The sequence below is a fragment of the Rhinolophus sinicus genome, linkage group LG11, assembly GCF_036562045.2.
Source record: "Rhinolophus sinicus isolate RSC01 linkage group LG11, ASM3656204v1, whole genome shotgun sequence".
Classification (NCBI taxonomy): Eukaryota; Metazoa; Chordata; class Mammalia; order Chiroptera; family Rhinolophidae; genus Rhinolophus; species Rhinolophus sinicus.
In genome coordinates, this window is record NC_133760.1 from 46565288 (window position 1) to 46579490 (window position 14203).

The following is a 14203-nucleotide window of genomic DNA, read 5'->3' on the forward strand; positions in this document are numbered from 1 at the left end:
CAGTCAGCCCTTTGCATCTGCGGATTCAATCAACGATGGATCAAAGACACGCCGTGGCTGGTTGAATCCGTGGTGTGAAACTCATGGATGTGAGGGGCCGACTGTGTGTGTTGACGTGGACCGGGCAGTTGAAACCGGTGTTGTTCAGGGATCCGCTGCAGAGCACGGGGCAAATGGGCTTCGATAACCCGGCTGAGGGCCCCTCAAGCTGACAGCTGTAGTCAGTGGAGTTTTAAAACCCGATAAGGTGTAAGAAGGTGCTGTTTTGGGGGAATGCGTGATGTAGTCTATTATTTAAATTACCAAAGGTTTAATATACCTCCTGAGAAGTTGACAGATTTAGAAAAATGGTATCAAATTATGAGTTATAACATTTTAATTCACAAAAATCAGTGTTTTCATCCCTTCATTCTCTGCGAGGCAAAATTTGAAAACGAGTTCTTAAATGCGGGGTGGGGGGGATCCTTAGGTGTCCGGGAGTGTGCCCTGAGGGGTTCAGTGCTGCCCAGCTGGTTTCAGCACGCCTGGCCAAGCTCGCCCTCTAGACACCGTGCATTTGGCTGCCTGCCCGCAGGTCGGGGAGCGGGGCCTCAACCTCTCGGGCGGGCAGAAGCAGAGGATCAGCCTGGCCCGCGCCGTCTACTCTGACCGTGAGGTCTACCTGCTGGACGACCCCCTGTCGGCCGTGGACGCCCACGTGGGGAAGCACATCTTCGAGGAGTGCATTAAGAAGACACTCAGGGGGAAGACCGTGGTCTTGGTGACCCACCAGCTGCAGGTGACCGCCCTTCCTGGGCTCTGGCCATGATTGGCCTATAATGTAGGCCCTCAAGCCATTTCAGTGCGTTGCAGTAACAACCTCCTAGCAGCTACCCCTTCCTCTCAGACTAGACCCCCAAATTCAGGGAGTGTTGTAAAGAACTTGGATTTCCTTTGTTTTCCACATGGGCAAGATAGGCTGCTGAAAATCGAAACCAAATTTTATGGTCTCCTTTACCTTCAAAACTTTATGCGCAGGCCAGTGCTTTTGGAAAAAAAAGAAAAAGAAAAAGAAAAACAATTCCCCAGAGAAGACGAATTCCCCAAATCTCATTTCTTCGATCGAGTGCCATGGCTGCACCAGCTGCTGCCTCTCACAGGTCCTTTCCCCCAGATATTTTCATACTTGGTTTAGGCCTCAAGACATTGTTGTCATTGCTTCTCCCTCTTCTTCTTATGTATATTTTGGCCTTACTTTTTTTTTTTTTTTGGTGTAAAACATTTAAGACATAAAAAAAGGCTTAGAAAACAATCTAATGAAAACCCATGTGCCCACCATCCAGACGAGCCAGTCAAATGTAGAACCAGCCCCCATTCCAGTGCCTCCGGCCTGCTTGCCGCTCTCTGGTGTCCACTGGGGCCGGGCGTGTCTTCATACCTTTACGACATGTGCATGAATCTTCAGACACGACCAAATTTCCTTTTCCACATTTTCAAGATGTATAGAATTGATGTTTTACTTCCTGTCCTATGTTAATTTGCTTTTCCCCTCAACATTATGTTTTTGAGGACTTCCATGTTGATACATGTAACTTTATTTAATACTCACTGGTACAGTGTTCCAATATCTGCAAGTACCAGAATTTATTTCTCTAGGATAGACAGGTATTCCCCACCTCATTTTTCACTTTTACAAAAAGCACTTCAATGTACATCCTTCTTCATGTGTTTGTATGCATATTTGCGAGTTTTTTTAGGATAGAGTTTTAAGGGTTGAATTGTTGGTCCATAATTCTTCAAAAATCTTTAATTTTACTAGATACGGTCAAATTGCTTCCCAAACAAACTGTACCAATCTACAACCCCTCTCCAGCATTTTATGAGAGTTCCCTTTACTTCCAGTTACCACCAACACTTGGGGTTGTGCAATGTTTACATTTTTGCCAACCTAGTGGTGTAAAATGATATTTTGTCAGGATTTAAATTTACATTTTCCTTTTGACTAGTGAAATTGAACATGTTTTTCGTATGCTTACCGAAGACCTTATTTCTTCTGACTCTTCAGTATTTAGAGTTTTGTGACCAGATTGTTTTGCTAGAAGAGGGGAAAATCTGTGAAAAAGGAATTCACAGTGAGCTACTACAAAAAAAGGGGCAATATGCCCACTTCATCCAGAAGATACACAGGGAGGCCACGCAGGTGATGCCCGCCCCGCCCCACCCCACCCCACCCTCACGCCCCATGGGGAGGAGCGGCCCATGCATTCATGGCTTGTACTTCCTTCCCAGGATGAGATTCAGGACACAGCACAGACAGCAGAAGTGTCACAGGTGGAAGGTCAGGCCCAGACCACCTGCCTGGAAGAGCCACCCAATGACAATCCTGGTAATGGTGCTGGGGGAGGTGAGAACATCTTGGTACCTGCTTGGGTCCCCCAGACGTCCCGGCATTTCCTTCTGGACCCCAGACCGGGCCATGTCCCTCACTGTCTGGGACTCTAGAGCTCACATATACAGGCTGCCGGTCCAAGAAGCTGAGGGCTGTGGGGTGTGGATTGTGCTGGTTTGGAGGCCTGAAGGATCCTGGGAGTGTGGTGGGGGGCACAGCTGAGGGTGTGTGGAGGCAGAGGCAGGACGGAGGGTAGCTTTGGCTGGAAGTGGCATAAGCTGCAAACTGCCAGGCATTTCAACTTTCATTCATTACATGTGTGTGAAGAACAAGCGTTGAAAACAAAGGTTGAAATCAGAAATGATTTGGGCCCAATCCCCAACGTCTACAAACTCCCGGCCTTACCCTCTTCTGAGACAGGGCAGCAGAACAGAAAGCTTTCCGTTTTTAAAGTCAGATAGGTTCTGGATCTGGATTCTAGCCTTGCAGCTTACAAAGCTGTGTGACCTCGGCCCAGCCACTTAACCTCTCTGAACCCTCATTGGCGAAAGCGAAGGTAACGGCGCTGACTTCGCAGGGCTATGTGGAGATTGGGGGCGGCCAGGTCCAGAGACCCCAGCACAGCGCCTGGCACGTGCTAGGCTCCTGCCGCCAACAGCATCTTCAGCTGTGAAGGTCGGAAACTGACTTGGGCAGAAAAATAATTGGAAGGAGAGGGTGTAGGTCACAGAATGAAGGGAGAAGTTGAAGAAACAGGCCTCAGCAACTTTGGGTTTTAAGTAGCAGGAGTAGGTGCAGAATCTTTCGGAAGAAACTCTACTCGAAGTATTTTCCATCCTGGTGCCATTTGTGTCAAGATTCAAATTCCAAAAAGAGAGCCTCCTTCCCCAGGAAACACTGGGGTGTTGTTATTAGAAGAAGAGAGAGTGTCAGGCAGAAACCAGACGCTCTCCACAGTGCTGCTTCCTGTTTGGCCGTGGTCATCACACCACCTACTGGTATCTCCAGGTACCAACCTAACTGCCCTGCTCTAGGCCAAGAATGTGCCTGGTGTCACAGCTATCTTTGGGGGGGCAGTTGTCTCAGAAGTGGATTGATGCAAAGCATCTTAGCAACCATCTACAGGTCTGCCAATTATCAGATGGGGACACAGAGAGGTTAAATGATTTGCCTGAGGTTGCACAGTGATGACGATTCTGGAACTCAGTTTTCTGGTCCCAGGTCATTGCTTTCTTCATTCTCTCCAGCTGCCTCTCTCAATCCGTCAGGCTCTTGGGAACTCCAGGCCCTCCAATGTTTACTGAATAGTTGGGGATGGACGCCCTTTCCAGAGTCTGGGGGCCAAGTCAAAGGTTACCTCCTGCAGAGTCTTCTATAGAAAACCTGCTGGTTTTGGTCAGACGTGGGTGGGGCACTGTAGGTGGACAGTGAGGGAGCTGGAAAAGTTGGAAGCCAGGAGCAGAAGGCTTTGCAAGGACTCTCCTTGATGCTGGCAGTAAATGCAGGAGACTGGGAGGCATTCCATTTCCTTCTTCTCTTCCCTGCCCCAGTGCTGGAAAATCAGCTGACAAAGAAGGAGACGATGGAAGAAGGGTCCCTGAGATGGCGCGTCTACCACCACTACATCCAGGCAGCCGGAGGTATGGCCTGTCAGCTGCCCCATGTCCGACCTGGGGCTCCCTCTGGGACCGGCCCCTGAAACTGGGTCAGACTGGAACATGTGAGGTCACGTGAGGTAGAGAGGCCAGAGGAGACGTGCCACACATGGGTTTACCTTGCACAATCCCAGCCACACTCGGTTGCAGTAACTCTTCCACCACAGTCAACGCTGGATGTTATGTTTTCACGGTACTTGTGTTAAAATGTACCTGCGATTTGTTTTAATCAGGTATGGTAAGACATAAAAATTATTGTTATGAAGGCAGCAGTGTGTAGTCCCAGATTCCTGGAAATAGCAGGGTTGGCATGCCATGCAGGACCACTTGGGGAAGCACCAGGGTTGGTCAGCAGGCGAGGGGCGAGAAAGAGAGGGCATGGCTCAGAGGCTTCACTGGAGTTTTCATGAGAAAGAGTAGGGAACCACGGGAGGTGACCGAGGAAGGTTCAGATGAGACGCTCTGAATAATTTTCGGGGGCTCCGGGCTATAAGCATGGTCCTTGGTTGTCTGGTACCCGGCCCTTGGGCGATGCAGGGCAGGAGGCATATTGGCTTGATTGATGTGTGTGAGTTGGGCTGTGGGTGGACTGGTTTGTGCATCATGGGGACCCCGCAGGGAGTCGCTGGCCATCTCTAGGAATTAGCTGGCCCTGGGAAGGGCCGTGTCTCCAGGATCAAGGCTCCAATGCCAGCGCATCAGGATACAAAAATAAGAAAATATAATCAATACAGAAGTCTATTTCAGTGTTTTCCAAACTGTCGGCCCTAATCCACTAGCGGGCGGTGAAGTCAGTTGAGTGGGTGGTGAGCAGCCCCGAGAGAAATGGCATGGGATAGAATGGACTGCCGGTGCCCTTGCCTACTGCAGCGTTGGTGACGCTTTTATTTTGATGGGATTAAAATGTGTTTCTGAAGGCGGGTGGCAATTAGAAGTTGTGAAGCTATTGCTTTATTAAATGGTGTACATTACCAAGTCCATGCACATAATTGTGCAATGTTACAACCACAAGACCAAGTGTATCACACTGCATTTTTTGAGTAATTTCAGAGATTCCTCAGAGTAATTTTGACTCCATGCCAAGTTTTTACTCTTTGTTGACTTTGGAACCTAACTCCCTGTCAGGTGAGTCTCCTCTCCACCCGTCGGGGGCAGGGAGAGGCAGGCCGTGCGTAGGAGATCACCATCTCCAGCCCTTCCCCCATGGGCATCCCTGTTGCACAGGGCCCGGCCAGGGCAGCGAAATGGCACCTCCTTGTGAAACGACAAACCCATCAAGCTACCACTTGATCTATATTTACAGAGTAGCTCGTGCAGGCCAGGCTCCAGCGAGGAGGGAATATAAAGTCACCTCAGGACCAATCCAAAACCTAGCTGCACATTTGCACCCACTACATGGCGAGAAACATCTCTGGAGCCAGACAGAGTCTCAGAAGAGGTGGCCCTTGAGGGGCCCATAGGAAAGGTGGAATCTGGGAAAAGGAAGGTGAGACGCAGACTGGATAGGAGGATAGAGAGCTGTGGCAAAAGACAGATGCAGAAGGAGGGGATGCATGCTGGGTCTTCCCCTGCTTGGCTCCTTTGAATCCCAGCTCTGCCACTCACCAGCTCTGTGATTTGGGGCGAGTGACTTCCCCTCTTGGAGACTCAGTAAACAGGGGATAGCAATTCCTAACTCAAGAATGATGTGTATGTTTAGTACAATGCCTGGCATATCACCCACAGGACTACATACCAGTAGCTCTTGTTATTTTGAAAAGTTAACCCTCAGGACCTGTGCGAGGGGAACTAACCTCTTTAGAATGGCACTTATGTGCCAGGCACTGGGCTGGGTGCTTGGCACACATCATCTTATGTCATCTTCAGAGTAGACCATGAGGCTGGCACGACTGCCATCACCAATTCCATAGGTCAGGAAGGAGAATGTCACTGACATTTGGTACCTTGCCCAGGGTCACGTAGCTTGTAAACAGTAGAACCAGGGTTTGAACCCAGGGCTTTCTGACTTCAGAACCCAGCTCTTTCCAGTCCTTTGAGGTGTTCAAGGTGGACGGGGGTCAGGGAGGCCCCAGGCGCCAGGGTGGATGAGCAGCTTCGTCAACATCTGCCGCACACTGTCCACGGCACCTGTGCGTCACCTCTCCCCCCCCCAGGTTACGTGGTCTCTGTCCTGACTTTCCTGCTCATGGTGGTGTTCACCCTGCTCTCGGTCTTCAACTTCTTGTGGCTGAGCCATTGGCTGGAGCAGGGCTCAGGGGTGAGTGTCGTGACGGGAGTGGGGCACATGTCTGTGGGCTTGTGTGTAGGGGGGCAGGGGTCCCTCAGAGGGGGTCTGGGGACCCTGACAGCCAGCCCAGAGCTGCTACTGCCAAGATGACAGATGGAGCTCCAGGGGGACCTCCGGGGGCCAGAATTCCCGGGGCTTCCTCCCTCCTGGGTTGGATCTCCTGTGCTCACAGAATGAGCGCTTATCCATGTGGTTGTTGGACAAAACTAGGAGGTTTCTGTCCCCAGACAGCAGCCCAAGAATGCTTTACATTCCACCTTAGTGACTGTTTCCATTGGTGGCAGTTTTGCCTTCTCTCTGCGTTATTTAAAATATGCCTCCCCCCACCCCCGCACTGCTTGCTTCAGGTTAGGAGACCACATCAAAGATAAACAAGGCTGCCTTTAGTGACAGCAGGGAAACAGCCTCTTCAGTCACTACTGACAGCAGGGGGAGGGCTGAATGCCATTCTGATGTGCACAGAGGTGAGCTGGGCGTTTTAAAGGGTGGAGGAGGGAGCAGGAGCAGCTCAGAGAGTCAGAGAAGTGAAAACTGCTCTGGAGGAGGGTCAGTGCCAATGCCACGGGGCCACTGGGCAGATGGGCTGCTAGCTGGCGTCACAGAGCTTGGCGACAACTATATGGTTCTCAGGTCCTTGAGGGAGATAATTCTGACTTGCAGAGACACATACTCACGACTGTGAGCCCTTTTCAGGAGGTGGTGGGGGATATGCTGGTTAGAACAAACAATACATTCTCCGAGCAGCCCCTGAGCTTTCTCAGGCAGGTATTTTAATTGGGGGGCTGGGGTCCTTCTAGGGACACACCTGAAGCCACTAGAAGCCGTGCTAGAGTGTGGTCCAGTCTCCCAGTGCAGGGGTTTACATGCGGTTCTGGGTTGAGAGCTCTGGCGCTCTCAGCCCCTACGTGCTTGGGTAACTCATCCACTGCTCCACCCCCCCACCCCCCCCATTTTCTCTATGAGGAAACTGTGCTGAGAGCACAGAGAGTCCACGGCCCGAAAGTGCCAGGATTTAACTTGGGTGCTTGGAACTCAAGCCACATTGTCCCACTGCTCTTCTTGGTTAACTTTTGAGTCATGTGTCAGGCAGGGTTTTGTCCGGAAAACAGACGCCACTTGAAGTCTGTGGAACTTCCCAAGATTTAATACAGGAATTCGAGGTTACGCAATGATTGCAAGGGCTGGAAGAGAGAGGGGAAGACGCTCCAGTGTCATCAGCAGTGGGCTGCCCTGAAGTGGCTGATTCTCAGACGGCCGCCTGGAAGCCCCTGGCCACACTCTGCGTCCCAAGCACCCGCCCACAGTTGCCACCAGCATGTGATGGCTTCTCCTCCAGCTTTTAGGTTTCCTGTGGGTGCTTCTCTGGGGCAGAATCTAACCTGAGACCATGCTTGCAAGGAGTCTGGGGAAACCAGTCCCCAGCCTCTCCCCTGCAAGGCAGAGGGGGCAGGGAGGATGATACAGGGTAATCTAGCACACATTTCTAACAGCATTGGGGAAGCAGTTTATCAACCCATTTTCTGCCCCGACAAGAAAAGGGGTCTCACTAGAAAGCGGGCTGCCCTGGAACAAAGGAGGTGGTGGGTGATGGAGTGGAGGGAAGGGCCCAGTCAGGGCCATGGACCAGTTAGGAGTGGTCAGGGACAGACAATGGGGGCCTGGTCCAGGGTGGGAGGGGGGTGAGGAGAGAGAGGAAAGAAAAGCAAAAGAACACGGAGGTGTGTGTGTGTGTGTGTGTGTGTGTGTGTGTGTGTGTTTTCAATCACAGTTGACATTCAATATTATATTAGTTTCAGGTATATAGCATAGTGGTTAGACTTCTTTTTCACCTCTTTTTATTTAAAACTTTTTTATTTTTCAGTTACAGTTGACATTCAATGTCATTTCATATTAGTTTCAGCATAGTGGTTAGACATTTATATAATTTACGAATGATCCCCCGATAAGTCTAGTACCCACCTGGCACCATATTATCGACTATACCCCCTGCATGATTCTTTATATCCCCATGGCTACTTTGTACGCCGAGCAGGGAGGTTTTAACTCACGGCTTCTCCCTGCACCAGCCCCTGAGTCCTATGTGGCCCTAGGAAGAAGGACTTCTCTCCCCACTGAATTTCACCCTCGACTTAGGTGGTCTGAACTCCTAAAAAAGGAAACACATCGTTCCTCTTAATTATCACACACAATGCTTCTGACGCCCAGTGTGCAGATCTCTCCCATCAACCAATTCTCCAACTCTCCAGATATCAGCTGGGCATCCTACAATTCAGTTCAATTCTGACACTAACCGCCTGGAGTTCACACAGACCCCCCAGGTTGAGGGCCCAGTCCCACAAGACCACCCCCGTTCCAGATACCAGTCCCAAGTCTGGACCTCCTAGATTTCTGACAGACCAGTGATAAATTGGGGTTCCTATAACTCCTCCTTGGGTTTGATAATTTGCTAGAACGGCTCGCAGAACTCAGGGAAATACTTCTACCAGTTTATTATACGGGACGTAATAAAGGCTACGGATGGACAGCCAGGTGAAGAGGTACACAGGGTAAGGTCCGGAATGGTCCTGAGTGCGGGAGCTCTTATGCGTGGATTTAGGATGCACCACCCTCCTGGCACGGGAACGTGCTCTCCGAACCCCGTTCTTTGGGGATTTTTCTGGCAGCTTCATCACACAGGCATGATCGGTTTGAACATAACCGTCAGCCCCTCTCCCGAGCCCTGGAGGATGGGGTTGGTCTGAAAGTTCCAAGCTTTTACTAGTGGCCTGGTCTTCCTGGTGACCAGCCTCCAGCCTGAAGCCCCAGCCACCAGCCATCTCATTAGCTACAAAAAGATCCCCTTGTTGCTCCAGAAACACCAAGGGTCTTAGAAGCTCTTGTACCAGGAACCAGAGTGAAAGGCCAAGTATGAGACCAGAAGATGCTCCTGGCACCCCATCACATAGGAAGTCCCAAGGGTTTTAGGAGCTCTGTGCCAGGAGCGGGCATAGCGCCCATAGGTACGTGCTGTCATACCACACCCCTGTTCTTCCTTAAAGACCAATAGAAGCCGGGAGGACAACAGAACGGCCGCAGACCCAGGGAGCATACTGGACAACCCTCAGCTGGTCTTCTATGAAATGGTCTTCGGCCTCAGCGTCCTGTTGCTGCTCTTCGTAGGGATCTTCTCCTCGGTGTTGTTCACCAGGGTCTCGCGGAGGGCGTCCACGGCCATCCACAACAAGCTCTTCAGCAAGGTAGGGGCCTGGGCGTGGGCGGGCCATAGGCCGAGCCCTGACCTTGCCCCACTGTGTTTTTTTTCAATTGCAAGACTTTACTTTTTTGAGTAGTTTTTGCTTTAAGAAAAATTGAGTGGAGGGCTGGTCCGGTGGCTCAAGTGGTTGGAGCACTGAGGTCCTAAATGCTGAGGTCGCCGGTTCGTTTCCCATATGGGCCAGTGAGCTGCGCCATCTACAGCTAAGATTGAGAACAACAGCTCTCCCTGGAGCTGGGCTGCCTTGTGCAGCTGGAGGTTGGTTTGAGCTGCCGTGGGCCTCTGTGCTGCTGTGGGCTACTGTGTTCTGCCATGAGTTGCTGGCAGCCAGCATGTGTGGCCGGCAGCTGGTGAGAGCTGCCATGAGCTGCTGTGAGCGACCGACTGCCTCAGCCAGGGGGAGCGCAAGGCTCATAATACCAGCATGGGCCAGGGAGCTGTGTCCTACACAACTAGACTGAGAAACAACAGCTTGAACCGGAGTAGGGGCGGGGGGAGGCAGGAGAAGGGGGTAAAAAAATGGAGTGCAAAGTACCGAAAGGTCTTATATGCCCCTTACCAACCCCCAGCTTTCTCCTACTAATAACGTCTTGCTTTAGTGTGGGAAATTTGTTACAATTGATGAGCCAATATTGATTTATTATTATCATTACTATCATCGTTATCTGAAATCCATAGTTTACAGTAAAGTTCTCGCTTTGTGTTGTACACTCTGTGGGTTTTGATAAATGTAGGCTGCTGACATGTAGGCACCAGTAAGTATCATGCAGACTATCTTTCACTTCCCTAAACATCCTCTGTGCTCCACCCATCCATCCCGCCCTCCCCCCAACCTGAGCTTTTTTTTCCTGTCTCCATAGCTTTGCCTTGTCCAGAATGTTAGTGAGTTGGAAGTGGGCCCTGGGTCATGAGCGGGATGGGGGCAGGCCGCACTCTGAAGCTCTTCTGCTGCCGGAACCACGATCTAAAAATTCAGTGTCCCTTGCTGGAGGGTCAGCGGTCATCCAATGCTAGCCTCCAATGGCTGAGCACTGCCACCTGGAGGTGCTTGTAACTGCCTTCAGTTCCCATTATTATCCTCATATTACATATGAGAAAACAGTGTGTCATGGTTAGAATACCAAATTGTCTATGGCATCACACTGCCTCTTAGAAACCTCATCGCCCTCTCTCACGTATCAAATATTACCATGTGCGGGTTCCGTGGTGGGAGCTGGGCTTCCATGGTGAGTGCACAATTCAGGTGTGATTTGGGCCATCATGACCTTGTAGTCTATTGAGGGAGACAGATGAGAAAACAGGGTATACAGAGTACCCACGAGGCGGGGGCACACAGGCAAAGAAGCATGGCAGTCCAAGAAGGCTTCTCTGGTAGGACCCAAAAGATAAAACGGGTTTAGCCAGCTCAAGCTTAGGAGGCAAACAGAAGCAGAGCACTTCCGGGGAGCTGAGTGGGGTTCCAGAAGCTGGCGCTGAGTGTGGAGTAGGGCTCTCGGGGAGAGAGGGGGACACCCATTCCCTGTACACCCAAGGCAGTCTGCGTTGCCATCTGGGGAGGATGAGCCAGAGGCATGTCCCACATCTCAGACAACGCAATTACTTGGTGGAACTGGAAAGCAGGAGAGGGAAATGCTCCCTGAGCCTGGCCTCTGGGGAGGGCACCGGTTAGACAGCTTCCATGGTCCTGACCCCACATGCCAAGATTCTAGAAATATCCAGTGCACAGGTCTCAAAATGATCATTTGTGTTCTAATATTCAGAAATGTTCCAGTTCTTTTCCATTAGAAAATGTGTCTTCTTCAAAACAGTTTCCTTTCTCTGTCCTTTTATGGCTTTACTTATTTTAAATTCGCCTTTGTCAGTTTTCAGGCATCCTAAGTAAAAGGACCAATCTCTGAGAAGATTGGCACAATTCCAAAAACAACAAATAAAAGCAAATTGTTTTGATATTTAAAAGGCGACCAGAAACCCTTTCCCTGAGTCCCCAGAAACCGCGGGCTCTTGAAGGATGGCTTAACGCACACCACAGCTGAACCCAGTTCTGCTCCTACCCCCCCCCCGCCCCCCCCCTGCCGCTCCCTGCCCCCAGCCCCCACTGTGAGTTCAGAGTCCTGGAGGCACCAATGGTTTCGCTTTTTGATTTCTCAAAGTGATTGTGAGAGTTCTTATTGTTTTTGCTCATGTATTTAACAAAAGATTCTGGAGATAAAAATGTAAGATAATTTAGAGGCAGAAAAAGCAAGAAAGCGCATGACAGGGCCTATGAGCCTCCCCCACCCCCCACCTTGGAGAGCAAACATGAATGTGAATTATACTTGGTCAGCAGGACCCAGGAAGTTGCAGTGAGAGCTGCTGTAAGGGACACTTCATGGCTCAAATAATTACTATCTATTAAGAGTCAAAATGTGCTTTCTTCCTCCTTCCCTCTTCCTTCACTGCTTCCTTTAGTTTTGGCCTTCACGGAGATGATTAACTTCTATCCATGTCTTTTTCTTGAGTTAAGGCTTGAGAAATGCATGGGGGAAGTGCCAGTGGTCGGTTGGTCGACAGGTCAGTTACATGAGGCCGTGAGGAACGCCTTCCGTGAAGCCTGCGGCTGTGCTGGGGGTTGGAGAAGCCTCGGGACCCGGTCTGGTCATGGTTTTGCCACTAAGTACATCGGTGACCTTGAGCAAATCCCGGGCAGCTGACCTGTGTCTGCTCCAGTTTCCTCCTCTGTAAAGCGGGGACAGGGAACGATATGCTTTTGTTAGAGCCCTTTAGTATGAAACGTGCAGTGGCATTGCTGCTGCTAACCTTTGGTGATCCTGAGTGCACACGGTCCCATCACAGGACAGAGAACGAGCTGGTAGTGATGGGAGGCCTAAAGGGGCACGTACTCTTCTGAGCACTTCCAATGTATTATCACCTTTTCCCCTCCCTCCCTCCTTCCCTTTCTGCCGCACCTCTCTTCCTCCCTTTGTTTTCTTTTCTTGTCTTCCCTTTTTCCTTCCTTCCTTCCTAAATAATAGCTTTATTGTGATATAATTCACATAACCATGAAATTCACCCTTTTAAATTGTTTTAAATTCACCCTTTTAAACTCGGAGGTTTTTAGTATATTTACGGAGTTAATACAATCTTCACCACAATTCTGTGAAGCATCATTCTCCTCCTCATTTTACAAATGAGGACAGAGCGACTCAGAGGGGTTAAGTAACTTGCCCAAGGACACACAGCAGTAGGTAGAGGAGTCGGGGCACTGGAGCCCAGGAAGGTTGACCACTGCGCCAGGCTGCACCCTGCACCTCCCCTAAGGGTGACAGCCTCTGGGTCGCGGCCTGCGGCCTGCTTGTGACTGTGACTGGTGTCTTCTCCCTGCAGATTTCCCGCTGCCCCATGAGTTTCTTTGACAGGACTCCCACCGGCCGACTCCTGAACTGCTTTGCGGGGGACTTGGATGAGCTGGACCAGCTCTTGCCCAGTGTGGCCGAAGGGTTCTTACTGCTCTTCCTGGCAGCGGTCTTCAACTTGTTGATTGTCAGCGTGATCTCTCCCTATATCCTGCTGATAGGGGTCGTGCTTGCCGTCATATGCTTCATTTACTATGTGTGAGTGGGTTCTTTTTGCTTGTGAAGAAATGGGCTTTGGGGCTTGGGGAGCGAGGCTGGGACTCAGCTGACATGGGTGGTCCCAGGGCGGACGGCCCAGGTCACTCCCTCTCCTTCTCGATGCAGGAAGTTCAAGAGGGCCGTCAATGTGTTCAAGAGGCTGGAGAACTACCAGCGCTCCCCCTTGTTCTCCCACATCCTCACCTCTCTGCGTGGCCTGAGCTCCATCCACGTCTACGGAAAAGCTGAAGACTTCATCACTGAGTGAGTCCTGCAGCCGTCCCAGGACGGGACCGCAGGTGGCGGGGAGGAGGGAGGCTGGGCGGGGAGCCTCTGGGCACAGCGTCAGCTGCGGAAGCGTCTGAGAGAATGTGCTTCATCCCATGTATGTCTCTGAGCCTCCGGAGCCTCATCTGTAAGGGGGTGCTGTCACGTGGGGGTCTCCGCTCCCGCTCCCCGCACCAGAACGCAGGACATGGTGAGGCCAAAAGGAACAACGGAGCCATAGATAGGGGAGTCACACCACTATATTCTCGCTGGCGGCTGGTTGAGACACAAAAGGAAACATCCGCCAACACCCCAATGAGGGGTCTTCCTGTACCCCAGTCTCACTGGCAGCTGGGCGAGACACAGGAAGTAGGATCCACACGATCCGCAATCCACCATCCACGCTTGCTAACCCCTCTTGCTAGCCGCAATCTGCCATCCACTTCTCTGCCAACCAACCAACCTGCCGGCCTAGCCACGGCAGTTATATTAGTGGCTAATGGATAACCGGTAACAGCGGATGGCCACCCAGCCACAGTGGATGGCCACCTCATTACAGCTGATGGCCATCTAATAACTGAGCCAGCACCTTTCCACGCGAGGCCAAGAGCCTAGAAACTGCTCTCTGGGACTCTGTCCCCACAGATGCTCACACAAGAATAAACACTAAGTGATGCAGAAAATGTTTGTAATCCTTAAACACCTGTGCGTCGTGCACACATATTAATATATTAACGGCAAGAAGCATCGCTGTGTCAGCGCTTCTCATTCTGCTTTTTCCTG

The 14203-nt window shown here is 51.0% G+C and overlaps 1 protein-coding gene across 1 annotated transcript in view; it reads left to right on the forward strand.

Annotated features, from left to right (window-relative positions):
- ABCC11 (ATP binding cassette subfamily C member 11) overlaps positions 1–14203 on the forward strand; it is a 49116-nt gene that overhangs the window by 21353 nt on the left and 13560 nt on the right. The window contains exons 14-21 of the mRNA XM_019731878.2: positions 575–778; positions 2045–2179; positions 2269–2365; positions 3919–4008; positions 6177–6280; positions 9349–9546; positions 12927–13153; positions 13280–13417. Coding sequence (XP_019587437.2) covers positions 575–778; positions 2045–2179; positions 2269–2365; positions 3919–4008; positions 6177–6280; positions 9349–9546; positions 12927–13153; positions 13280–13417 — 1193 coding nt within the window. The remainder of the gene's footprint in view (positions 1–574; positions 779–2044; positions 2180–2268; positions 2366–3918; positions 4009–6176; positions 6281–9348; positions 9547–12926; positions 13154–13279; positions 13418–14203) is intronic.